General features: G+C 51.6%; 3 protein-coding genes across 3 annotated transcripts; all 3 read right to left on the reverse strand.

Annotated features, from left to right (window-relative positions):
• On the reverse strand, window positions 342-2,626 carry TMEM179B (transmembrane protein 179B). The gene is made up of 5 exons (XM_013994201.1): window positions 2,449-2,626; window positions 1,380-1,567; window positions 1,166-1,297; window positions 907-985; window positions 342-691 (listed from the first exon to the last, which is right to left on the reverse strand). Exons 1-5 carry the CDS (start codon window positions 2,542-2,544, stop codon window positions 530-532), a joined length of 657 nt encoding a protein of 218 aa, XP_013849655.1. The 5' UTR covers window positions 2,545-2,626; the 3' UTR covers window positions 342-529.
• TAF6L (TATA-box binding protein associated factor 6 like) lies at window positions 343-16,510 on the reverse strand. Its single transcript, XM_021082913.1, is given in 17 exon segments — window positions 343-691; window positions 907-985; window positions 1,166-1,297; window positions 1,380-1,884; window positions 2,449-2,921; window positions 2,924-3,449; window positions 3,820-3,948; window positions 6,845-6,977; window positions 7,341-7,561; window positions 7,694-7,768; window positions 10,659-10,753; window positions 11,303-11,353; window positions 11,463-11,613; window positions 12,783-12,869; window positions 13,224-13,383; window positions 15,773-15,832; window positions 16,338-16,510. Coding segments are annotated over 12 exon segments (1,878 nt in total). The 5' UTR covers window positions 15,781-15,832; window positions 16,338-16,510; the 3' UTR covers window positions 343-691; window positions 907-985; window positions 1,166-1,297; window positions 1,380-1,884; window positions 2,449-2,679.
• Window positions 20,908-25,151, reverse strand: POLR2G (RNA polymerase II subunit G). Its single transcript, XM_013994203.2, has 8 exons — window positions 25,000-25,151; window positions 24,779-24,888; window positions 23,259-23,418; window positions 22,550-22,600; window positions 21,762-21,827; window positions 21,575-21,646; window positions 21,347-21,380; window positions 20,908-21,128 (listed from the first exon to the last, which is right to left on the reverse strand). The coding sequence occupies exons 1-8, from the start codon at window positions 25,009-25,011 to the stop codon at window positions 21,115-21,117; spliced, it is 519 nt and encodes a 172-aa protein (XP_013849657.1). The 5' UTR covers window positions 25,012-25,151; the 3' UTR covers window positions 20,908-21,114.

Below are 25,882 nucleotides of genomic sequence, written 5' to 3' on the forward strand. Positions count from 1 at the left end.
GGTTTTTGTGGTTGTTTTTTGTTTTGCTTTTTAGGGCCACACCTGCAGCATACGGAGGTTCCCAGGCTAGGAGGTCAAATCAGAGCTACAGCTGCCAGCATACACCACAGCCACACCAGATCTGAGCTGTGTCTTCAACCAACACCACAGCTCACAGCAACACTGGGTCATTAACCCACTGGGCAAGGCCAGGGATGGAACCTGCATCCTCGTGGATACTAGTCAGATTCCTTTCTGCTAAGCCAGGATGGGAACTCCCTGACCCATGTCTGTTTAGCCTTCACTCCTGACTCCCGTCCATCTACCTATGGTGGTTTAACACAAAAAACTCAGTACAGAGATGAAGGAAGAAAATAATATAATATTTTGGTACAAAAACAGCTAGAGGAAGAGAGTGCCTCTCATCCTGCTTCCCTCCTAGAGGGAAAACTAAGGCTCCTGGCATAAACAGGGCCATGTGGGGGCAAGAGGATTTTTGCAGGCACTTGGGCATGGAGTCTTTGGCTGCAGGAAATACTTTGGGTAGTCTTCAGGAATGGGAAAGGCGGGGCCCAACAAGAACGTCTGTCTCAGACCTCCACTCAGGGTCACCTCTCTCCAGAGGCCAGTTTGGGGTGGCTTCAGACTTCCGCTGCACGACTTGGAGCACCAAGATCATACACCACAATACCAGATTCACCCAAGAGGAGGTCTGTGGGAGACACGAACAGGAGTGAGAGGAGTGGGACCATTGCAAATCCAGTTGCACCCACAGACCACTCCTAGCTATTCACTGTCAGGCTGACAGCTCTTCTCAGCCTCTCACTGGGGAGCACTCCTGCAACTACAGATTGTATTATATGATTCATTATATGAATCTGTGTATCCCCCAGTCTCCACCCAGTCTTTCATATCCCAGGACCTCACTTCAGCATTGTGTAGGTTGGAGTAAAACTGCAGAGCGGTTCCAGGGGGTATCCATGGAGTTCTCTGAGCATCAGAGCAGCTGTGAGGTCAAAGAGACAGTTATGAGAAGGAGGGGGAGGGGATATACCCCCAAACACCAATGTGCTCAAGTGTCCTTGGAGATGAGAAGTGATGGGGATATGAAAGGGAGGAGTATAGAATCCCCTCTGCAGAGAAAAGGTAGTCAGCCCCAACCAGGATTCCCTCCCTCTCCAGTTACCTAGTTATGTTCAGGGAGACGATGGATTTGCAGAGGGAACTGGTGCCAAATCGGAGGATACAGGCAGACACTAAAACCAGGAAGATGGCTACAGCTGAGATGGCCAATACAATGCAGAGCCCCGTACGGCCTCTATGAGGAGGGAGAGAATAAGCCTTGTGGTTGAGGTGGGACTCTTCCCACCTCAGCCCCCGCCTTCAGAGTGGGCAGTCACCTTTGGGAGTTCTCGATGCAGCTGCAGTAGACCCAGAAGAGCAGAAGCAGGAGACAGTAGAGGGCCAGTAGGCCAGAAGCCCCAGCCACAAAGTAGCAGAGGGATGGGGCCGAGGGTCGGGACAGGGCCAAGGAGGAGTCATTCAGGGTGGCCACACCATACAGGGGACAGCTGCCCCTGAAGGAGCCCTGTGGAAAGAAGCTGCTGAGTCCTAGCTTTTAGGCTAATGCCTCTGAATGCAGGCTTCTGGCAGGTGTTGGAAATATCCTAGCCCAGGGCCTTCCTAGGAAGTTATTTATGCCCTATCAGTTTCTGGGCCAGGAGATTAAAGAGTCGGCTAGGGAAATCAAACCTGCAGTAGCCAGAAGGATCAGGAAATATGCAGTGGCTATAAAATACAGTTGAGTTTCAGAAATGCTTCAGAAGTTCCAGTCTCTCCTCGTACGGAAATCCTGGAGTAGAACCAGACTTGTGTAACCTTCAACTATCTCCAGTGTTTTCCAACCTGCAAAATAGGCGTAATAGCGCCTACTCGTAGGGTTTAAACGAGTGTTTGGTAACACGATTGCCGGACTGGGGTAAAGACTCAACGTAAACTACTGATTGGCTTCTGCTACTATTTTGTCATTTAACAAGGGGTGTTGCAGCCATTTGGCAGTTTGATCATCTCTGCTATACTGTGCTTTATTTCTTGGCGTAGCTCAGCACAATACTGTCTCATTAAAAGGGGGCCTGGGCCCCCTTGTTTCATAGCTAGGCTGAAGTAATGCAGAGGCAGCCACCAGGCCGGGCTATATCTGATCCTGTTAGACACGCCTGAGGACTCGTTCCACGGGCGAAGGAATGCCTCCGAAGCATGACCTGGGCGGACTGGGCCACAGAGCGCGACTAGCACCGATACATCATCGCCGCCGCCGCCGCCGCCGCCGCCCGACCTCACCCGGCCCACTGGCTCCGGGAAGCAGCGCGCCAGAACGCCGCTGCCCGGACAGCAGCTGTCTCTCCGTGTTAGGCTCGACCGGCCCCCCGCTTACCCGACCCGACGGCCGGCCCCGTCCCACAGCCGCACCTGGGTCCGGGTCAGCGCCACGGCCGCCACGGCTCCGCACAGGAAAGTAGCAGCAAAGAGCAGAAGCTCGAAGCGCTGCAACCAGAGCAGCGCCATGGCGCCCTCGCCCCCAGGAAGCGCCGCCTAAAGAGCCAACTGCCCAAACCCCGTCTCATCCGGCGCGACCCACGAGCGCGGAGACGTCACTTCCGGGCGCGGGATTTATTCACAGAGGGGAGGTCGAGCGCCGCCTCAAAGCGGCAGGTACAAGGAGTAGTCCGAGAGCGCCCACCGGCGGGCAGGGCGGCTGGTGCGGCCGATCATGGGCAGCTTCTGCACGTAGCGGGAGGCCGGGCTGGGCCCATAGGGCGCGGGGAAGGCGGTCTGGAAGAGGCGCCCGCGGCATCGCCTCCCGGCCTGCCGCCCAGCGATGATGAAACGGAAGTGAGGAGCGCCACGCGGGGCGAAACGGCTCTTCTGGAAGACGTCCCGGGGCCGGTCCCCGGGCCCTGCTGTCGGGGCGCTCCCCGCGCCCGGTGCACGCGCGGCAGCGGCCTGCTCTCAGCGGCGGCAGGGGCAGAGGCTGATGCGGGGCCGCTACCCCGGGGGCTCTCGTCGCCCTGCGGGCTAACCATGGCATTGGCCGTCAGCTGCGGCATCTTACGCACCGAGTCCGGGGCTGCCGCCGGCTCCTTCTTGTCTCCGGGTGGCCGCGGGGCCGTGGGCGCGGCCTGACCCGTGCCAAAGCGGGTGGCCAAGCTGTCACCGAAGAAGGCATAGAGCTCCCGGTAGATGTCCGCCAGGGTCACCGAAGGGGAAGGATCCTCCGGCCCCGCGCCTCCAGGCGGCAGTGGGAGACCAGACCCAAAGCCTGGCTCTGCGCTGCCCCCGGAAGGAGACTCCTGCAGGAGAAGACTGTCCCAGGGCAGGTCGTCCGAGCGCCGGCACCCCCTGGTGCCTGGCCCACCCTTGTTGGGTTCTGCTGCCTGGGCCTTCATCTTCAGCAGTCGCTCCACTGCCACCTGTAAGAGCAGGTGAGACCGTTGTGGCTCAGCGCGTTACAAACCAGACTAGTAACTACGAGGATTTCGATTTGATCCTTGGCCTCGCTCGGTGGGTTAAGGATTTTGGTCACAGATGCCACTCGGATCCAGCATTGCTGTGGCTGTGGCATAGGCTGGAAGCTGCAGCCCCTAGCCTGGGAACTTCCATATGCCAAAGGTGCGACCCTAAAAAAAAAACCAAAAAAAAAAAAAAAAAAAAACAAAAACAAAAACAAAAACCCAGAGAGACTAGGATGAACCTGGGCCCATCAAGTAATCAAGTATTACAAAAAAGCCAGCAGAACTGCTGAGCTTATGCAGGGAGAGGCTGGAAGGGACTGGCACTCACCAGAATGGCTCCATAGACTTTGTGCCCATCTGCTTTAACCTGGGCATTAGATACCGAATAATCATCTAGCACAGCCTGCAGATTTGTCCAGTAAGTGGAAAGGTGAGGGTACAGGACTCGCTCTACAGCCTGGAAGGGAGAAAAGAATGTGGTGAGGGCCTCGTTTTTATTTTTTGCCTCTTAAGAGCCATTTCCCCTGAAAGATCTACCTTTTTCTTTTTTTCTGCCACACTCATGGCATGCTGAAGTTCCCAGAGCCAGGAATTGAACCCTCGCCACAGCAGCAACCTCAGCCACTGCAGTGACAACACTGGATATTTAACCTGCTGAGCTACATGGGAAGTCCTAAAAGACCTACTTTTTTTTTTTTTTTTGGCTTTTTAGGGCCACACCCCACGACACATGGAGGTTCCCAGACTAGGAGTCTAATCAGAGCTGCAGCCACCAGCCTATACCACAGCCACAGCAATCCGAGATCCCAGCCACGTCTTCGACCCACACGACTCACGGCAACACCAGATTCTTAACCCACTGAGTGAGGCCAGGGATCGAACCCGTAACCTCACGGTTCCTAGTTGGATTAGTATCTGCTGTGCCATGACAGGAACTCCAAAGACCTACTTTTATCTCTGGTACTGAGCAGGGCTCAATCCTTCTAAATTCCCCATTTGGCATATTCAACCAAAATTTACTTCGAACCTCCTGAATGCCCAAGCCTTAGTTAAGCCCTAGGAATAAGATCTGGTACAAGGACAGACAGACAATGTGAAGTGACCTCACTGTCAGTGACATACGAGCCAAGGGCTAAGAGGGTGTAAGTAATGCCTGCTGCTAACAGAGAAATTTAGCTCGCCAGCTGCTACACCCTACAGTCAACTATTGTCCTGACTTAGATGTAACCTGGAACTCAGTTCAAACCACCTGCATGAAAACAAACTACTGATCAGACTCCTGGACTCTGATTATATAATTTTAAGTCTTGTGAATATTTTGGGGGGAAGCAATTAAGACTTCACAGAGCAGGTGACATTTGTGATGGGCTTGAATGGATAAGTTATTTGGTTAGCCACAGACCAAGGATTTGAAACTTTTTTTTTTTCTTTTTTTTTTCTTTTTTGTCTTTTTGCTATTTCTTGGGCCGCTCCTGCAGCATATGGAGGTTCCCAGGCTAGGGGTCGAATTGGAGCTGTAGCTGCCAGCCTACGCCAGAGCCACAGCAACTCGGGACCCAAGCCTCATCTGCAACCTACACCACAGCTCATGGCAACGCCGGATCGTTAACCCACTAAGCAAGGGCAGGGACCGAACCTGCAACCTCATGGTTCCTAGTCGGATTCATTAACCACTGCGCCACGACGGGAACTCCCTGAAACATTTTTTTTTTTCTGTTTTTTTTAGGGCCGCATCTATGGCACATGGCAGGCTAGGGGTCAAACTGGAGATGCAGCTGCCAGCCTATGCCACAGCCACAGCCACACCGGATCCGAGCTGCGTCTGCAACCTACACCACAGCTCATGGCAACACCGGATCCTTAACCCACTAAGCAAGGCCAGCAATCAAACTGGCATCCTCATGGATACTAGTGGGTTTGTTACCACTGAGCCACAACAGGAACTCCCAGGATTTGAAATTTTGGACAAAATTGACAGGTTCCTAGGTTCCTAGGAAAACCTTTCCTAGGAACCAGGAAACTTTATGCTGACTCAAGAAATATGAAAACTCATGTAATTCTATAACTGTAGTAGTTAAAAATATAACACAAGGAGTTCCCTTTGTGCCTCAGCAGTTAACGAACCTGACCAGGATCTATGAGGATGCAAGTTCAATCCCTGGCCTCCCTCAGTGGGCTAAGGATCCAGTGTTGCCTTCAGTTGCGGTGTAGGTTGCAGACATGGCTGGGATCTGGTGTGGCTGTGGCGTAGGTTGGCGGCTACAGTTGCAATTCAACCCCTAGCCTGGGAACCTCCATGTGATGTGGGTCTGGCCCTAAAAAGACAAACAAACAAAAAACAACAACCCCACAGTTTAAAATAATACAGCAGCTGAATGAATACACAAGTCAATTGTGTTTTCACACACCAGTAAGAAGTTAATACCATGAAAAAAAGATACCATTACAACATAATCAAAGAAGCAAAAACCTAGGAATAAATCAATAAAATATTTGTAGGTTCTCTTCAGGGAAAATTATGAAAGGATCCTGAAAAACAGTGAAAGACCCAAAAAAGTGGAAAGATATGAAGACTTAATGCCATTAATGATGTTAATTTTCTCCAAAACTGACCTAATAGGTTCCATATAATTCCATTAAAAATCTCAATAGCAGCAGTAAGAATTTATTCCAGGAAAGTAAGAGTGTTTCAGCAGAAAAATCCATTCATATAGCCTGTCATGTAAACAGAACTAAACTACATACTCATTTGATAGGCTCCACAGATGCTAAAAAGGTATCTGGCAAAGCTCAATATCTACCCATGTTTAAAATACCCCATAGGGGAGTTCCCACCGTGGCGCAGTGGAAACGAATCCGACTAGGAACCATGAGGTTGTGGGTTCAATCCCTGGCCTCACTCAGTGAATTAAGGATCCAGCGTTGCCATAAGCTCTGGTGTAGGTCAAAGACATGGCTTGGATCTGGTGTTGCTGTGGCTCTGGCGTAGACTGATGGCTACAGCTCTGATTGGACCCCTAGCCTGGGAACCTCCATATGCCATGCGTGTGGCCCTAAAAAGACAAAAAAAAAAAAAAATACTCCATATAAGAGGAATTGAAGGCTGATTCCTTGACATGACAAAAAAGAATGGATGAGAATATATGAAATGGGGGTATATTAATATCTGCCATGCAAGACTTTTGAAAGATAAGATATTTACATGTGGCAAGTCAGGGAATCACTGAGCCTGGCCCAAGGCAAGAACTCGGTAAACAGCAGCAACAAGCATATACCACTTTTATGATAAAAGACACACAAACACTATTTAACTACAATGAGAACTCTTAGGTGAAAAAGGCCAGGATCCTCACCTTCCAGCCGAGAGCATGCAGCCCCACCACAGCCCCGTAGTGAGAGCAGAGAGGCCTCACAGGGTCCGCCAAGACTTTCTGCAGGGAGAGTAGGATCTGCTGATAGAGCCCACTTACAAGGTCCCCATGAGTCCTGTAGGAGCAACATTCAGTTAGCGGAGTGAGGCACGGCGCTGCCCCCTGGACTCAAGTCCCAGCACACCAAGAAAACAGCACCTGCCTGGCTCGCTGGGGTACGTGAACAAGGCAGCTGGGTGACCGGCCCAGGACCTGAGGGCCGACAGACCAAACCCCTGGCACATGTGGCACCCAGGTGCAGAATCCCAGTGTGTCTGTCACAGCACACCAACTGGGAAGCTTGAAGTGAAGAGGCTCAAGAGGCTCCCAACCTCTCAACACATGGCCTCAAAGCGAGAAGTTTCACCCCATCTTCTACCCCAACCCACTCAGCTCTACAGCGACCCCACCCTTTGATCAGTGCGAAGCCAATGGCTACCAGAAGATGTGGCTGAGCAGGAGAGCAGCACCATCACGCAGAGTCCAGTGGTCATTCAGGGGGTTGATGGAGGCGGCCAGGGGCTCCAGGACACAGTAGAGGACACTGCCCACCAGGGAGCGAACATAGGGCCCCAGGCAGAGGTGTGGGTTCCGAACCAGGCTCCGTGCCACTTGCAAGAGCCGGTGCAGCTGCTCCAGGTCGTGGCTCACAGACTTCACCTGTTGGTAGAAGAGGGGCGCGTAGGGGGACACGAGGGCGATGTTCTGATGACACCTGCTGTGAGCCCTGCGGGCTGCTGCAGCATCTCCTCCCCACAAAACATCCTCCCCTGCCCCAGCCTGGTCACTTACCCCGCTGACCACATAAACAAAGTAAGGCAGGAGGGCTGCAATCTTGGAGTTAGTCTGAAGGTCCTGTAGAGCAATCTGGAAAGGAAGGGACCACACTGCACTGCATCTACTAGCCCCAGGTATAAACAGATCTTTTTTTTTTTTTTTTTTTCTTCCCATGGCATATGGAAGTTCCCAGGCTAGGGGTGGAATCAGAGCTGTAGCTGCTGGCCTACATCCCAGCCACAGGCAACGCCAGATTCTTAACCCACTGAGCAAGGCCAGGGATCAAGCCCGTGCCTCATGGATAGGCATGGTTCATGAACCCCTGGAGCCACACAACGGGAACTCCATAAACTGACTTTTTAAAAGACCAAACTTAGCACTTATATACAACATTTTAAATGTTCATACTCTTTGACTCAGTAATTCTACAAATTTAACCCACTATAAAAGATAGCCACTTACACACATACCCATGCACCGCACTACCTGTGATAAGAATGAATACAACCTAAATGCCCAACATATTTTTAACTGAGAGAAGCAGTTATTCAAAAACCAGATGTTAATACAATACCACTTTGGCTGATAGTAAACTACAGTTTATACACAGAAAATAAGAGTAGATGGTTCTACAGAATTTTACTTCCTACTTTGTATGTTTAATATATTACAGTACTTCTATAATAAACATATGCCCATATTACTTTTTTTTAATGGCCACACCTGCAGCATATGCAAATTCCCAGGGCTATGGATTGAATCTGAGCCACAGCTGCAGCAATGCCAGATCCGTTAACCCATTGCCAGGTTGAGGATCAAAGACAGGCCTCTGCAGCAACCTGAGCTGCTACAGTCGGATTCTTTTTTTTTTTTTTTTTTTGTCCTTTTGTCTTTTCAGGGCTGCACTCGCAGCATATGGAGGTTCCCAGGCTAGGGGTCGAATCAGAGCTACAGCTGCCGGCCTATGCCAGAGCCAATCAGCTTGGGATCCGAGCCGCGTCTGTGACCTACACCACAGCTCAGAGCAACGCCAGATCCTTAACCCACTGAGCAAAGCCAGGGATCGAACCCACAACCTTGTGGTTCCTAGTCGGATTCGTTTCCGCTGCACCACGACAGGAACTCCTATAGTCGGACTCAATCCACTGTGCCACAGTGGGAACTCCATGCTGATATTACTTTTTTTTGTCTTTTTATGGCCACACCTGTGGCATATGGAGGTTCCCAGGCTAGGGGTTGAATTGGAGCTGCAGCCACTGGCCTACGCCACAGCCAGAGCAACACCAGATCCGCACCGTGTCTGCGACCTACACCACACCTCACGGCGCCAAGCGAGGCCATGGATCAAACCTGCATCCTCACGGATACTAGTCAGATTCATTTCTGCTGAGCCACGATGGGAACTCCTCGATGTTACTCTTAGAAGCAAAAAACCAGAGTAGGTAAATGAGTAAACCATCTTGGCCCTGAACCTCCATCCGCTGTGCCCTCCAACTTCTCTGGAGAAAGATCCCAAGTTCATGAAGTTCCCACTGTGGTGCAGTGGGTTAAGAATCAGACTGCAGTAGCTTGGGTCACTGTGGAAGCGTGGGGTTGCTCCCCAGCCAGGTGCAGCGGGTTAAAGGCTCTGGCATTGCCGCAGCTGTGACATAAACTGCAGCCTGGATTCAATCCCTGGCCCAGGAACTTCCATGGGCCACAGGTGTGGTCATTTAAAAAAAATAATAATAAAAAAAAAAAGATCCCAGAGTTCCCGTCATGGCTCAGTGGAAACGAATATGACTAGTATTCCTGAGGACACAGGTTCAATCCCTGGCCTCACTCACAGGATAAGAATCTGGCATTGCTGGAGTTCCCATTGTGGCGCAGTGGTTAACGAATCCTACTAGGAACCATGAGGTTGTGGGTTCGATCCCTGGTCTTGCTCAGTGGGTTAAGGATCCGGCATTGCTGTGAGCTGTGGTGTAGGTTGCAGATGCAGCTCAGATCCCGCATTGCTGTGGCCCCTGCGTAGGCCGGTGGCTACAGCTCCGATTCGACCCCTAACCTGGGAACCTCCATATGCGCGGGAGCAGCCCAAGAAATGGCCAAAAGAATCTGGCATTGCCGTGAGCTGTGGTGTTGATCGCAGTTGCGGCTTGGATCTGACATTGCTATGGCTGTGGGGTTACAGCTCTGATTCGACCCCTAGCCTGGGAACCTCCATCTGCTGTAGGTGCAGCCCTATAAAGACTAAAACAACAACAACAAAAAGATCCCAAGTTCAGGTTTTGGGAAAGCAGACAAGGGCTGGTGAGGAAGGAGCTTGGCTTCCAGGCCCCTGTGTCAGGCCACCTGCACTGTCTGGGGATCAGCAGCCGAGTTTCTATGGTGGGAACATACGGTAGCAACATTCCTAGCTTTGCAAGGGAAGTAAAAGCAACAGCCATATACGTGAGGATGGGAAGATGTAAAACCCTCAAAAAGAGACGCCACGTGGTCGAGCAGACCACCAAACTAGCCCTCAGCTGACAGCAGACAAAGAGACCTGACACGGACACTGTCCAGCGGGCCCGGCACAGCCCAAGAGGCTAAAGCAGCAGGCCTGGTCCGAAGCCCATCTGGGCACCCTCACCTGCCTCCCGCTACTTCCTCTTCTCCTTTCCCTCTCAGGTCCAGGCAAATAAAAGCTGCAACGTGGATGCCCCACGTGGCCCCAGGTCCATAACAGCCCCAGGGTGGGCTCGGGATTAGGATGTGGGGAGACGGACCACCTGAGCCCCCGACAGGGCCCTGGCTGAGCTGCCCATCCCCTAAGGAACCAGAGCAGGAAGGGGAGTCAGCGTAAGAGGAGGCCCAGCCTCGGCAACCGTGCCGGGCTCGTGCTCGCAGAGCAGCTTCTGCCCACCTCCTCAGTCAGCCTGCAGAGGACCGGAAGCAGGCATCTCGAGGGATCCCACGGGATTCGCAAGCTGGACTGTGTGCCCATCCACTCACGCACCTTCATCAGCTGTGGATCATCCCCCAGCACAGCCCGAGTCACTTGCTGATAGTACTTGAGAAGGTCATCGGTCAGCGAGGACACAGCACTGGGCACTGCAAGAGGGTGGGCAGGGGGTGGGCAGGGTGGAGAGCCCCGCCCTCACCAGGCCTCCCCTCCTGCCCCTCAACAGCCACCATCCCCACCACCCCCGCAGGGAGCCTGTTCAGACAGGACTCCTAGAGCACGAGCCGCCCCTCTGAGCAGCCTGCTCGGCCCTGTCCTTGCAAGCGCTCCACACTGCTGCTCGCGAAGCTGCCTCCCACCTATCCTCCGCCCAGCGGACTCCTGCTTAGTCCCCAGGTTCCAAGGTCATAAGCCTCAGGCTCTGTGAAGCTCAGGCAACCCTGGAAGTGTGACACCTCCCGGACCCCAGCTTGCTGCCCAGGCTAGCGTCTGACACGGCATCATGACTGGTTACAGGCCTGGGATCCCATCTCCACATCCGAGGCCCCCGGGGCAGGGACCAGTGCCCACTCGGGACAGGCACCATCGGGCACCGGCAAAGAGTCATCAGATGAAGACTCCGAGGTGTGGAGGCAGCACCCTCAGCTCCTGAGGGAGGAAGGTCCAAGCAGAGGGCCCATTCCCCACACTCCCCTCACCTGATCCTTGAGGGGCCAGGTTCCCTTTGCCATCCAGGTAGGAGACATGGACTAGAAGCAGAGCAGAGAGATGGGTCAGCCTGGGGTTCTGCCCCCTCCACCAGCCAGTCCATCACCTCTCCTGACAACCCAGCTCCCACCCCCATCCCCGGGCAGTCACCTCTCACAGCCGTCTCGGCACAGCCTTTGGGGATGTTGGTGGCCAAGGCCAGATCCACCAGGTTCACCTCTCGGTCCTCAGGGAAGTAGAGCTCGCCCTCTCTGGCGGGGCGCAGGGGCAGGGCCTCCTGGGATCCGTAGCCACACACAGCCTGAGGAAGAGAGGGGTGGGAGCAGCCTGAGCCCAGGGACCCGGGCCCAGAGCCGTTGTTTGCAGCAAGTCCATAGGTCCCGAGAAGAGGGGGCTGCCCGGGGCTCCCGGCCTGTCACTGGGACCTTGGCTGGGGCAGCGCTCCAGAGCTCGCTGAGTCAAGGAGTAGAATACGGTCCCTCCTCACTGATCTGTGGGGACTCTGAGCCCCAACCCCCAGGCTGCTGGTCCTCCTCACACCTGCCCAACTTTGAAAATACTTCTCTACTGGCAGTTGCCATCGTGGCTCAGCGGTAATGAACCCGACTAGTATCCATGAGGACGCAGATTTGATCCCTGGCCTCAGTCCATTGGTTAAGGATCTGGCATTGCCGTGAGCTGTGGTGTAGGTCGAAGAGGCAGTTTGGATCTGGCGTTGCTGTGGCTGTGGTGTAGGTCAGCAGCTGCAGCTATGATTCGACCCCTAGCCTGGGAACCTCCATATACAGAGAGTACAGCCCTAAAAAGACAAAAAAAAAAAAAAAAAAAAAAAAAAAAAAGGAAAATAAAGAAAAAAATACTCCTCTCCTCTAAATGTGACCTTCTTCCCTGGACCCCCTGCCTCAGAACAACCACACAGGACATTCTCCACCCACACGTGTGCTCGGGTTTCTCCCTCACCCAGAACGCCCTCATTTTTTTTTTTAATTTTTTTGGCCACACCTATATCATGTGGAAGTTCCTGGGCCAGGGATCAAACCTGCGCCATAGCAAGCTAGTCTGAATCTAACCTGAGCCTCCCGTTAAGGCTCAGCTCAAGTCCCGTCTCTTTCAAGAAGCCTCCCCTAGGAGTTCCCATTGTGGCTTAGTGGTTAACAAATCCAACTAGGAACCATGAGGTTGTGGGTTCTATCCCTGGCCTTGCTCAGTGGGTTAAGGATCCGGCGTTGCTGTGAGCTGTGGTGTAGGTCACAGACACGGCTCGGATCTGGCATTGCTGTGGCTCTGGCGTAGGCCGGCGGCAACAGCTCCAATTGGACCCCTAGCCTGGGAACCTCCATATGCAGCAGGTGCAGCCCTGGAAAAGGCAAAAAGCCTCCCCTAATATCCTGGCCTCCATGGCCACCCCCTCTCTCTGAACTCTTGGGCCTTGGGGCTGGGCCCTGCCCGTGCAGCCTGCACCCCACTCACCTCCACACTGCTCCACCTGAGGGCCCTGTTGAAATCCTCGACGGTCAGCTTCCGCCGCTTGGTGTGTTTCATGAACTGAGAGCTATTCTGGGAGGAGAGGAACAGAGTCAGGGGACAGGGAGTAGGGGACAAACAACTCCCAATGTCACATTCCCTCTCGGACTCAGTTTCTCCCATGTAGGATGTGACTCTGAACCTACTTGGCCGGCCCAGCGGGGCTGCAGTGAGGAACCCACGAGATGATGCCCGGCAGGCACTTTGTTCGCTGGAAGCCCAGCTGGCTAGAGGGGGCTCGGGAAAGGGCAGGGACCACCTCCACTGCAGTCCCTCAAAGCAAGGAGTGAGTGCCTGATGTATACGTGTTGAATGACCCCTCTGGGAGGGGGCAGTCAAAGGAAGGGACAAGGAGAGTTGGGGGTACTGGGACGCAGGGGAGTGTACCTGGGTGGCCTCCCTGAGACGGTAGCACACGTCCTCTGCCAGCAGGGCCGCCACCTCATCGCTCAACTCCAGGCCTGTGCTCTCCGCCATGAGCCGGACGGACTCCCGAGGGATCTCCACAAACCGCCGCTCTTCTCGCTCCGACATGGCCCCGATGGAGCTGGGAGTTGGGAGGAGAGTTTGACCAGCCAGCCAGTCTCCCTCAGAGCCCAGGAGCCTGACTCAAAGTCCTTTACACCAATCTTGCTGCTCTGGCTCCAGAATCCCGAACCGGGAGCCACAAAGCCTCTGAGCATCCGGCTGTGGGCACTGAGGCTCACAGCAATAAACAGACTTGAGCTGGGCCTGGAGACCGACAACAGTGATGCCCGAGAAAGTACCTGGCCTTGGGGTTCACAGAACTGGGACCCAGCCCTGCTCCACCACTTCCTCCATGAATCTGGCTGATACCTTCGTCAGTCTGGGTCCTGGTATAACAGTGGCAATAAGCCCTGCCCTCCCTAATTCATGAAATGAGATAATAAGATATGACATTCAGGAGCCAGAACACTACACAAATGGAAAAATGTCACCATCATTAATTACAAACAAAAATGCCATGTTTCCTTCTCCTTTTTTTTTTTTTTTTTTTTTTTGCTTTTTAGGGCCATACCCATGGCATATGGAAGTTCCCAGGCCAGGGGTTGAACTGGGGGTTGCAGCTGCCGGCCTACACCGCAGCCACAGAGATGCTGGATCAAAGCCGTGTCTGCGACCTACACTACAGGTCATGACAACACTGGATCCATAACCCACTGAGCAAGGCTAGGGATCAAACCCACGTCCCCATGGATACTAGTCGGATTCTTAATCCACTGAGCCATAGCAGGGACTCCCATGTTTTCTTCTTTCTGATGCTTGCTATAACCACTACGTACTAAACACTGATGAAAACAAGATTTTACCCTGACAGTCCCTTGCTCAAAAGTCTTCAATACTTCTCCACAACTCATAAAAGGAAAGCCTCAACTCCCTGGCTTGACATTCTGTGTTAGGTCCCAAATCCGCACAGCCGGGGAGTTCCCACTGTGGCTCAGCAGGTTACAAACCTGACTAGTATCCATGAGGACACAAGTTTAATCCCTGCAGTGTAGGTTGCAGACTCGGCTCAGATCTGGTGTTGCTGTGGCTGTGGTGTAGGCCGGCAGCTGCAGTTCCAATTTGACTCCTAGCCTGGGAACTTCTGCATGCTACAGGTGCAGCCCTAAAAAGCAAAAAATAAAAAAAGTCTTCAGTACTTCTCCACAACTCATAAAAGCAAAGTCTCAACTCCCTGGCTTGACATTCTGTGTTTGGTCCCAACTCCTCAGAGCTGTTCAAACTGATCCTCCCTCCCAGTAAGGCCAGCCTCGTGTCTCCCAGCCTACCTCGTACCCCACCGCCAGTGCTCGGGCTGATCTGTCTCCCTCTCTCCACCAAGCACCCACCCCTCATCTTTCCCAAGGCAAATCCAGTCTCTCCTTTGAGGTCTTCCTGTCCCATATGCCATCTGAGACCATCAGGCTTTTAGTCGCTGGGCTTTTTGCCCATGTGTCTGGTCTTCCCCAGTTTGGCTTCAAGGCCTGAAAGCAGGAACCTGCTCTTCCGTTCACAGGATATGGCAGAATAAGAACCCAACAAAAACAGCAGCTGCTGACCGACTCCAGCCACACATACACAGCACAACCAGAAGGCTGGCCCTCATGGGCCAAAGTCAGACACCAGCACCACAGGCAGCAAGGCCTAGTTTCACGGTCACCCTCCTGGGCGCTGCCCCACCACTCTTCTCCAGCAGAGCTCCCTGGGTCACCAGTGACCTCCAGGTCCCTAAATCCAGCAGGCACCCTATTTGGCCTCTCCACAGCATTTCTCCCAATGACTCCCCATTGCCTTTGGAATAAAAATAAACCTGCACCATGGCTCCAAGGCCCCACATGCACCTACGTGTGCAGACATCTCTTTCCAGTCTCTCACGTGTTCTGCATTCCCTTGGCCTCTTTCCATTTCCTCAAAAACACCTTATTTCAGGACATTCATACATTCTGTTTCCTCTCCTTTTTTGTTTCTGTTTTGCTTTTTAGGGCTGCACCTGTGGCATATGGAAGTTCCCAGGCTAGGGGCTGAACCAGAGCTTCAGCTGCCAGCCTACACCACAACTACAGCAACACCAGATCTGAGCCATGTCTGCAACCCACACCACAGCTCACGGCAATGCCGGATCCTTAACCCACTGACCAAGGCCAAGGATTGAACCCTATCCAGATCCTTCTTAACCTGCTGAGCCAGGACAAAAACTGTTTCTGCTCCTTGAAACACTTTCCTCCTCTACCCTGCAATGTTTGTCCAGTGATCTCAGTTCAAATGTCACTTGCCCAGGGAAGTCTTCTCAGACCCACACAATGTGCTGGTACCTTGCCTTCAAAAGCAGTTATCAGTTTGTAATTATATATTTGCATAATTTTTTGATTAACATCTATCTCCCCACTGGATGGTAAGTTCCATAATGGCAAAAATCATGCCTGTTGGCTCACCTTTGCATCCCCAGCGTCAGGCACGGTGTCAGCACATAACACGCCCTCAATAAACACTTGCTGAAAAAAATGAAGAACAGCGATTTTTTTCTAAGCACATACTATGCCTGAGACATTGAGCTAAGTGTTTTATATGGCTTACACCTCATTTCGTCCACATTAACAATGAGATAGGTATTACATAAGTACTGTCTATTTTACAGCCAAGGAAATCAAAACTCAGGTTAAAAGTTACATGATTTTCCCAAGATCATGGATAGAGAGCAGGAACTCAACTCTCGTTATTAATCATGAGGAGCAGCGGGCTGTGTGGGAACAAGGCCTGGATTCCCAGCCCGGAGCCTTGGCGTTGCAGACCCGCCAATGGATAACTGTAAAGTCTCTTTCTCCATCTGTAAAATGGGAGCAAGAATGCCCCCGGAAGGCGCTACGGGAGTTTCCTTATTATACGCCCACATTATAACCCACAAAGTCTGGGCTCTGACCTAGGTCTCCCGCTCCTCATCCTCCTCTCCTCCACATCCTCAGCCACTGGACACACTGGTAAAGAGGCGTGGGAACTGACCTCCACCGGTGTCCGAAATGCGCATCCTCCCACCCACTCTCGCCGAATCCCTGGTCTAGAGGTGGTGGGGTAGGGAGGAGGAGGTCAGAGGTTACCGAACTTGGGTCACGTGGTCAATGAAGGGGGCGGGCCCCCAGTGGAGCGGGCTTCCAGGCCGGTGAGCGCGCGGACCGCGGGGGGACCGAGTTCAGAAGGCCTGCTCACCTGAGGGCTTCGGCACGGGCGAAAGCGGATATCGAGACGACACTGGCAGTGGCTGCGGCCCCGACTCACCCTGGTCTCACTAATTCCCTCGCTCGGAACCCAGGCCCCGCCCTCCCCGAACACAGCCAATCCACGAGCGCTTCGAGAAGTTCCCGCCCTCCGAGAGGCTTCCCGCCACGCGATTGGCCGCTGTGATGGCTGTGGTAAAGACTCTGGGCGCCAGGGGTCACGTGACACTGAAGAGTAGCGCTTCTTAAAGCAACAGCTAATGGGAGTTTCGAGGGGTGTGCGTTTTACCAAGCGTGTTCTCAAGGAAAACGTCCCCATTCCCTTGTCTGCGCCTGAGTTTCCGAGCATTTGTATTTATGCGAATGCTTTGAGGCTTTAGACCCTGGCGCCTGCCTTAGTTTTCCTTCCGGCTTGATGGGGCTCAACTTACCTGTCAAACAAACCTTGCTACTTCCCCTTCCCGAAGGATGGATGGGGCTCTTGGTAGATATTCTTTGCAGGCAGAAGGGTCTTCTGATTGGGGCAAACACCTGGTGCAAGATCCAGCCTCCAGGACACCATATCTCGTATCCTCGTTTCAGTTCAATAAGCCAAATGCAAACCCTTACCTACCTCGCAGACTTCTTGACCATTTTACACGCACACTTTCCCGAACTTTGTCAATTCCCAGTTGAAAAGCAGTGGGCTTAGTGAAGAATGGTATTTGGAGTCACACCGACAGGGGCTCATTCTCTGAGTCTGCTTTTGAGCAAATTACCTAATTACATTTCCCCCCATCTACGAAATGGAGTAATAATACCCACCACATAGGGCTGTTACAGACGAAAGGAGATAATGTAGGTTTACACTTGGTAGTTGAACTTTCGCTGACATATCGAGAGGCCGTGGATTAATTCCTTTGTTGATTCCGGTGGGACTGTTTACAATGGGGTATTTATCATAGAGAGGTTTCTGCAGGGGAGCATGAATGTACACATCCTTGCCCTTCCTCCCTCTCAGGGATAGATAGATGCTGCTGCTGCCTCTAGAAAAGATCCTCTGAGACCCAAGCCGAGAAAGCCAGATGGACAGGATGGGAGTTGCCATAGCAACACCACTTAAGAAGAATGTGACCCCATGGAGTCCCTTCCAGTCCTATTCGGAATGAAGTGAGGAAGGGAGTTCCCATCATGGCTCAGCTAGTTAAGAATCCGACTAGTAACCATGAGAATGCGCGTTCCATCCCTGGCCTCACTCCCTGGATTAATGATCCAGCATTGCCGCAAGCTGCGCCATAGTGCACAGATGCAGCTCAGATCCAGTGTTGCTGTGGCTGTGGCATAAGCTGACAGCTGCAGCTCTGATTTGACACCTAGCCTGGGAACTTCCGTATGCCATGGGTGTGGCCCTAAAAAGGAAAAATAAAATAAAATGTAAAAATAATTTTAAATAGAGAGGAAGGCCTGGAGGTGGAGGATGCAGTGAAGCTGCATCCAAGCTGTCTTGGGGCTATTTGCCCCCAGCTTGAATCAAGGCAGGGGCCAAGGAAAGCAGTAATGAGGAACACATGGCCACAGATGGGAGAAAGGTGGCTCCCACTCGCTCCCCAGCCACCCAATGCCTGGCAAGAAGAGCTTGATGGTTTTGGAATTATTATTTTTTTTTTTTTAACGGTGTAAAGGATATAGGATACCAGGCACGTACTCCTGTTACTTTTTTTTTTTTGTCTTTTGTCTTTTTTTGTTGTTGTTGTTGTTGTTATTGTTGCTATTTCTTGGGCCGCTCCCGCGGCACATGGAGGTTCCCAGGCTAGGGGTCGAATCGGAGCTGTAGCCACCGGCCTACGCCAGAGCCACAGCAACTCGGGATCTGAGCCGCGTCTGCAACCTACACCACAGCTCACGGCTACACCACAGCTCACGGCAACGCCGGATCGTTAACCCACTGAGCAAGGGCAGGGATCGAACCCGCAACCTCATGGTTCCTAGTCGGATTCGTTAACCACTGCGCCACGACGGGAACTCCTCCTGTTACTTTTAAGCCTGTGACCTCTATATGAGGGCGTAACTTTCAGACTTCACCGGTACCAAAACTTAAAAGATAGCAGAGTCCTGGAGACCAGCTCCAGGCCATCCCCACTCAGTTCCCCATGCAGTGCCAGCCTTCCCAGTGTCACATCCCACTTCCTCACCAGCAGTTCCATGAGCTGCTTCTCTATCCATCAGTCTCTTTCTTTCAGGCTTAGTATTACTTCCGGGATATCCAAGACATAATTTACGGATGCATGGTGATTCCATTTGAGAACTTGGGGTGTTTACTCTGAGACACGTGTGTTTAGGGCCCAGGGAATAGCCTCACAACCTGTGTAATCAACTCAGTGTCGTGAAGTTGGGCCACAATTTGAACATTGTTTCTGTGGGAAAATTCATTGCAAATCCAGCACAGAAATTTTCCTGGATTCAATATACCTGGGAAACCCAGCACAGTGCTGTGAGCTAGAGATACAAAAATGAAAGGTATGCATGTGAATCTATAATTACCTCAATAAAATAACTGAAATTCTATATAATAAAAAAGTGAAAGGGGGTGTTCCCATCATGGCTCAGCAGAAATGAATCTGACTAGTATCTATGAGGATGCAGTTTCGATCCCTGGCCTCGCTCAGTGGGTTAAGGATCTGGTGTTGCCATGAGCTGTGGTGTAGGTTGCAGAGGAGGCTAGGATCTGGCATTGCTGTGGCTGTGGTGTAGGCCAGCGGCTACAGCTCTGACGTGACCCCTAGCCTGGGAACCTCCATATGCCGTGAGTGCAGCCCTAAAAAGACAAAAAAAAAAAAGAAAGAAAAGGGAGACAATGACAAAATAATGTTTTGTGACACACTAAAGAGGAATGAATGGAAGAGCCTATGTCTGCCCAGGAGTGGTGAGGTGAGAGGAAAGGGAAATACACTCAAATGCCTTTTCCTTACCAGGTATTAGGTACTATTCTGGATGCTTCATATCAGGTTTTCCAGAACTTGGCACTACTGACATTTGGGGACAGATGATTATTTGTGTGGGGGGCTGTCCGTGGAATCTACCTGTCTTCGTATGGGTTAGCAGCATCCTTGGAATCGACCCCCTAGATACCAACAGCATCCCCCACCCAGCTGAGACAACCAAAGGTGTCATTGCCAAATGTCCGCTGGAGGCCAAATGCAACCCAGTTGATAATCATGACTTTATATGCCTCATAGAACAACAAATAATTACAGTTAACAGCTGAGCACCTATCATGGGCCAGGCTCTTTGCCAGCTACTTGCACATATGATCTCCGATATGAGCAGCAACCGTCCACAGAGGGTGCTATGACCATTTGACAATGAGGAAACATAAAGTCACCCAGCTAGGACCGAAACCCAACTCTCTATCAACGCAATACCATACTGTCTACTACACAGCTCTGCTTCCCAAAGAAGTCAAGGAAAGTGGCAAAAAAAGGGGGGAAAAACAGTTGACTCAGATTTGATAGATGAATAGGCAGCAATCAGATACGTTGGGAAAGGGCATCCCAAGGTAGACAGGGAGTATTGCAAAGGCACAGCGCAAAGGAGGGAAGCATGTCTGTTTAACCTCCACATTTCATGTATTTGTGTTGTGTTACCTTAATGGATCATGAGCCCTTTCACATCTGTAGTTCAGTTTAGTATAGAGGCTCGTTAAGGCATCAGGCCAAGCAAAGAGGGGCTGGCAAGCAACTGGCCCTCCAGCTGTTAGGTTTTTTGGTTTTAATTTTTTTTTTAGGTTTTTTTTTTGTTTTTTTTTTAGCCACACTTGTGGCATGCAGAAGTTTCTGGGCCAGGGATGGAACTCAAGTCACAGCAATGACTATTAACCACTAGGCCATCGGGGAACTCCCTTCAGCCTTTTTAAAAAGGAGTCCCTTTTGTGGCTCAGCAGGTTAAGAACCGACTGGTATCTAGAAGGATGCGGGTTTGATCCCTGGCCTTGAACCCTCAGTGGGTTAAAGATCAGGTGTTGCCGTGAGCTGTGGTGCAGGATGCAGACGCGGCTCCCATCCTGTGTTGCCGTGGACATGGCGTAGGCCAACAGCTGCAGCTCCGACTCGTCCCTCTAGCCTCCCTTTTCTTTTTTTTTTTTTTGTCTTTTTAGGGCTGCACTCACAGCATATGGAGGTTCCCAGGCTAGGGGTCACATGAGAGCTGTAGCCGCTGGCCTACACCACAGCCACAGCAATGCCAGATCCTAGCCTCCTCTGCAACCTACACCACAGCTCATGGCAACACCAGATCCTTACATACGCCACAGGTGCAACCCTTAAAAAAAGAAAAAAAAAAAAAAGACTTGTTCTTATCAAAGAAAGGAGATGACACTTCCATGAGAATCAAGGACTTTTTATGGTTACGAAATACAGTCAAAAATCCGGGAGTGGCTGCTAAGCCACAAGAAGCACCCAATGTCTTCTGAGGACAAGGAACCTACCTTGCCTCCCCCACAGCACCAAGACTGGGCCTCTGGACAACATGGGAAGTGTGGCAGTCACACCTCCTCGATAAGGACCAAACAAAGTAGGAAAGCCTGGTGCTCAGCTCACAAGCCCTGCGAGAACAGGAAACGCGCACTGGTTAGACCCAGAGCTTGGGACAGCCCTAACCGTGGACTTCCCATCCCAAGGGGCACATCCTAGATCTTCCGAGCAGACAACCAGAGAGTTTCTTTCATCGGTGACTCCAGAATTAAATCCCAAGTCCACCCCCTGCCCCCACACACCCTCCTCAGGGCAACAACTGTGGCATGATGCATGAGCAGGCACTCACCCAAGTAATCATCCATCAGGGAGCCAATAGCAAACTGCAGGAGGAAAAGTAAAAAGGAGATGAAGCCAAAGTGAGCAGGAACTGTCCTCTAACCCTTAGCCCCAGGCCTCTGCCCACCCATCTCTTCTGCCCGGCAGAAGAGCACAAAACGCCAAGGAATTCTGGGTAGAAAGAAATCAACAGCTCTGCCTGGTACTGGCGGGGGGTGGGGGGGAGCCAGAGACTCACGATGTCATTCTTGTCCACACGGGTCCCAACAATCTTCAGGCGAATCTCATCATCCTGCTGAATCACAATGTCCTGGGGAGGAGGGACGGGAGATTCAGACCCACCTGCCCCCGTCCCCCAGCAAATACTCTTCCCTGGAGTGGCTCCTTCCCTCGCCCCTCTCACTGACTTCCTCCTACTCACTCACCTCATCCATTGTCTTGTAACATGGTGGGTTGGAATTAGGATCAAATTCCATCTCTGATGGGATGGACTGAAAGGAAGGTGACATTGGGTTAGCACTTTTTTTTTTTTTTTTTTTTGCTTTTTAGGGCCGAATCTGTGGCATATGAAGTTCCCAGGCTAAGCGTCGAAACAGAGCTGCAGACATACTCCAGAGCCACGGCAACTCGGGTTCTGAGCCACATCTGCAACCTACGCCACAGCTCATGGCAATGCAGGATCCTTAACCCACTGAGCGAGGCCAGGGATTAAACCCACATCCTCATGGATACTAGTCAGGTTCGTAACCCACTTGCCACAACAGGAACTCCCAGCACTTTATTTTTATTTATTTCCTTATGTTGGCCATGCCCACAGCATGTGGAAGTTTCCAGGCCAGAGATCCAACCTGTGCTACAGCTATAACTGAAGCCACAGCAGTGATAACGCTGGATAACCCTGTGTGCCATGAGGGAACTCCTGGGTCAGCACATTAAAAGGACGCTTCAAGAGATGGTCACGGGGAGTTCCCACTGTGGTGCAGTGGGTTAAGGATCCAGGATTATCTCTGCAGCAGCTCAAGTCTCTGCTGGGATGCAGGTTCAATCCCCAGCCCAGCACAATGGATTAAGGGTCCAGCATTGCCACAGCTGTGGCTCCAATTCAATCCTTGACCTGGAAACTTCCACGTGCTCCAGGTGCAGCCCAAAAAAGAAAGAGACGGTCAGGAATGAATGTCTCCTCCTTAGCCCCACCTAGCCCGCCTGGACTTACATGTCGAGAGATGAAGCAGGACATGGGCCCAATTTCTGTGAAGAGTCCGACCTAAAAGGGAAATGAATGACCTAGTTTTTTCTTTTGTCCCCATTGTCTGCTGAGCATCCCGTCTTTATCTGCATCCTAATAATAGTCTTCATGTTTTGAAACCACTCTGAAATTTGGCATTTGTTTTCATTTTTCTCTCCTTTTTCTTTTTTTTTTTTTTATTTTCCCACTGTACAGCAAGGGGGTCAGGTTATCCTTACATGTATACATTACAATTATATTTTTTCCCCCATCTCTCCTTTTTCAAACTTTCACTTTATGTTAACAGAGTGTAGTAGTCAACACCTGAGGCCTCGAACCTGTCTGTCTGGAATCTGAACACTTGTCGGCCACATGACCTTGGCCAGCAGTCTTCTCCAAGCTTCAGTCCGGAGGTAAAAGCACTCGCCTCACAGTCATTGTGAGGCTTTGCACTTCACCTGGTGCACAGGATCTATTCAATCAATGGAAGCTACTGCTCTTTTGACTCTTAATGTTGACTTACATTTTACACCTGCCTGAGTGAGGCAGGACAAGATTCCCATGCCATCTGGCAGGTAAGGACACCTGAAGCACAAAGAGGTGATTTGGCCAAAGACACAGAGTTAGCAAGTAAGAGTTGGGGCCCATCCCAGATTTTCTCAGGACTTCCCATTACCTGCCCTGTGGATGGACTTACCTTGTTGACTTGAGTGACAACAGCATCCACGACCTCCCCTTTAAAGGGCCGGAAAACGATGGCCTTGTACTTAACTGGATAAAGGACAAAGCCTCGGCCTGGCTGGATCACACCAGCACCGATATTGTCAATGGTGGTGACAGCAATTACAAAGCCATACCTGCAGGGAGGATGAGAAAGAGAAAGGTGTGGAAGAGCCTCTAAAACCATCTGCCACAAGAGGAGTTCTGGTTGTGGCTCAGCAGAAACGAATCTAACTGGTATCCATGAGGACACAGGTTCAATCCCTGGCCTCACTCAGTGGGTTCAGGACGCCGGCATTGCTGTGAGCTGTGGTGTAGGTTGCAGATGTGGCTCAAATCCGGCGCTGCTGTGGCTGTGACATAGGCCAGCCGCTACAGTGCCGATTCCTCCCCAGCCTGCGAACCTCCTATGACACAGGTGCAGCCCCCCAAAAAAAGACAAAAAAAAATCTGCCACAAGAGTCACCGAGCCTGGGGGTTAAAGGGCATCACAAAGGGCAAGTAGATGGCACTCCTGGTCCCAGAGAACTTAATGATCAAGAGAGAAGACAGGGCAATGACCAGCATCTACAAAGCCAAATGCTGATCTCATAAGTTCACAATAAGTGTCCAAAAGGGCTGCAGTCCTTGAGCCAAGAGACCTCAATCTCTTTTTAAAATTTATTTGGCCTGTGGCATTCAGAAATTCCCAGGCCAAGCATAGAACCCACGCCACAACAATGACAATGCCAGATACTTAACCTACTGAGCCCAGGTACTTCCACATGCCAAGGGTGCAGCAAAAGAAGAAAAAAAAAAAAAAAAAACATACATATATATATATGAAATGCATATCCCCAGGCCTGTCCCCAGAGATATGGGGATGCTGTAAGGATGACATGAGGCTCAGGAACCTGTATGTTCAAAAGACACCCCCAGTTGCTCTGATGCTGGAGCCCCAAGTACTCCATGGCCCTGCTCATCCTGGTTTGTCTACATCACCAGATGAGAGGTCCCTCTGTGCAGAGCAAAGAGACGGTCAAACGTCAGTGCTCTTCCTTCCTCCCCCTAACTCTCAATCTGCTTTATCCTGGTCACTCCCTCATTCAACACACTTTTAGTGAAGCCCAATGTGCCATGACAGGTCCCTGGGCGTGGGGGATAAAGAAAACCAGCAAAATCCAAAGAGACTATGAGCTCGAGCTGGCCGCTTCTGTCTTTCTCACTGCATTATTCCCAGGGCCCAACACAGAGCCTGGCACACAGCTGGAGATTTGGAAATGTTTGTAAAGTAAATGAATGACCAATCTTGGCTGAGGGAAGTTAGTCCCGTTATCCAGCTTCGCAGAGGGCATCATGGGAACCCGAAGCAGGAAGCAAATGACTGCCTGGGCCGTCTGGGTGGGTGAGAGGGCTCTCCAGGGTAGACAGCACAAACTTTCAGGACTTGAGGAGGGGATGAAGGCACCGGGCGCCGAGGGCGCACTGCTCAGGCAGCACGGAGAGCGGGACACTCACTTGCCGGTGCAGGTCCCCTCCACTTCAGTGAAGAGCTTTTGTTTCACGGTGTTAAGAAGGTTGGGGCCGAAGTAGCGCGGATGCAGCAGGATCTCGTGCTCCAGGGAGATCTGCGGAGAACGTGGGATGGAGACCAGGCAAGAAGCGGCCCCCTACTCCCGGCCTTCCGCTTCGCTCCTCCTCTCGACCCTACCCTTGCCGCCACCCCGGGCCCTGCTCACATGGTAGAACATCTTCCCGGAGGAGGCTGGACAGCAGCCAGGCCGAGAGCAGCCAGGCTTAAAACAGCGACAGCAGCAGCAGCAAAACCCCCGGCAGGACCGGAAGTACACCAACCTCCCCAATCCCGCTTCCGGGCCTGCCCCAGAGAGGTGGGCGGGAACACGTCTCGTCTGCGGACTTGATTGGGCCCCGTTTTCGTGGGCGGGGAAATCCACGAAGCTCCTCCCCCTTCGTCCAGTCCACCCTCTGTAAAAGCACAGGACGCTCACAAATTAGCAAGGCCAGGTCTAGACAAGAAGTTCAAACGGTGGATTTAATTAATGAGAGACGTCATAAATAAAGCGCTTTAGCAGAATATATTCATTCAGCAAACAGTTGAAGACTGCTTTCACAGAGTAAGCATAATAACTATCTGTTCTTATCTGGAGAGAACGGAGGCCAGGACCACAGCAGCCCTGACCCCTCTCCTTCCCTCTTTTTGAAGCCAGCCTCCCTGCAAGAGCAAACTTACCTGCTGACAGTGGTGTGCTGGAGCCCCTGCAAAAGCCAACTGTTACTATTTCAGGAATTTTGCAAGCTAATTCTTAAACACAGCCATTATTAAAATGTAATTGTCTTAAAATTAAATGAATATTTGAAAAAAAAAAAAAGGCAGCGGTGCAGATGAAACAAGTTTGGCAATGACTTTTTTTTTTTTTTTTTTTTTTTTTTGGTCTTTTTAGGCCTGCACCCGTGGCATATGAAGGTTTCCAGGCCAGAGGTCGAATCAGAGCTGTAGCCATGGAACTGCGTGTGCCACAGCCACAGCAATCCCACATCCGAGCCCCCTCTGCTAGCTACACCACAGCTCAGGGCAATGCGGATTCTTAACACATTGAGCGA

The sequence above is a fragment of the Sus scrofa genome, chromosome 2 (assembly GCF_000003025.6).
Source record: "Sus scrofa isolate TJ Tabasco breed Duroc chromosome 2, Sscrofa11.1, whole genome shotgun sequence".
Taxonomy (NCBI): Eukaryota; Metazoa; Chordata; class Mammalia; order Artiodactyla; family Suidae; genus Sus; species Sus scrofa.

Bases quoted from the DNA above. Each gene is read 5' to 3' on its own strand.
- TMEM179B (XM_013994201.1), bottom strand. From the start codon at position 2,544: ATGGCGCTGCTCTGGTTGCAGCGCTTCGAGCTTCTGCTCTTTGCTGCT. The intron at 1,568-2,448 runs GTGCGGCTGTGG...TTCTTTCCACAG, and splicing joins TGGCGCTGACCCGGACCCAG to GGCTCCTTCAGGGGCAGCTG. The intron at 692-906 runs GTGAGGTCCTGG...TGTCTCCCACAG, and splicing joins CCAACCTACACAATGCTGAA to ACCTCCTCTTGGGTGAATCT.
- POLR2G (XM_013994203.2), bottom strand. The intron at 21,647-21,761 runs GTGAGTGAGTAG...CCTCCTCCCCAG, and splicing joins GTTACAAGACAATGGATGAG to GACATTGTGATTCAGCAGGA. The intron at 21,381-21,574 runs GTGAGTCTCTGG...TTCCTCCTGCAG, and splicing joins GTGTGGACAAGAATGACATC to TTTGCTATTGGCTCCCTGAT.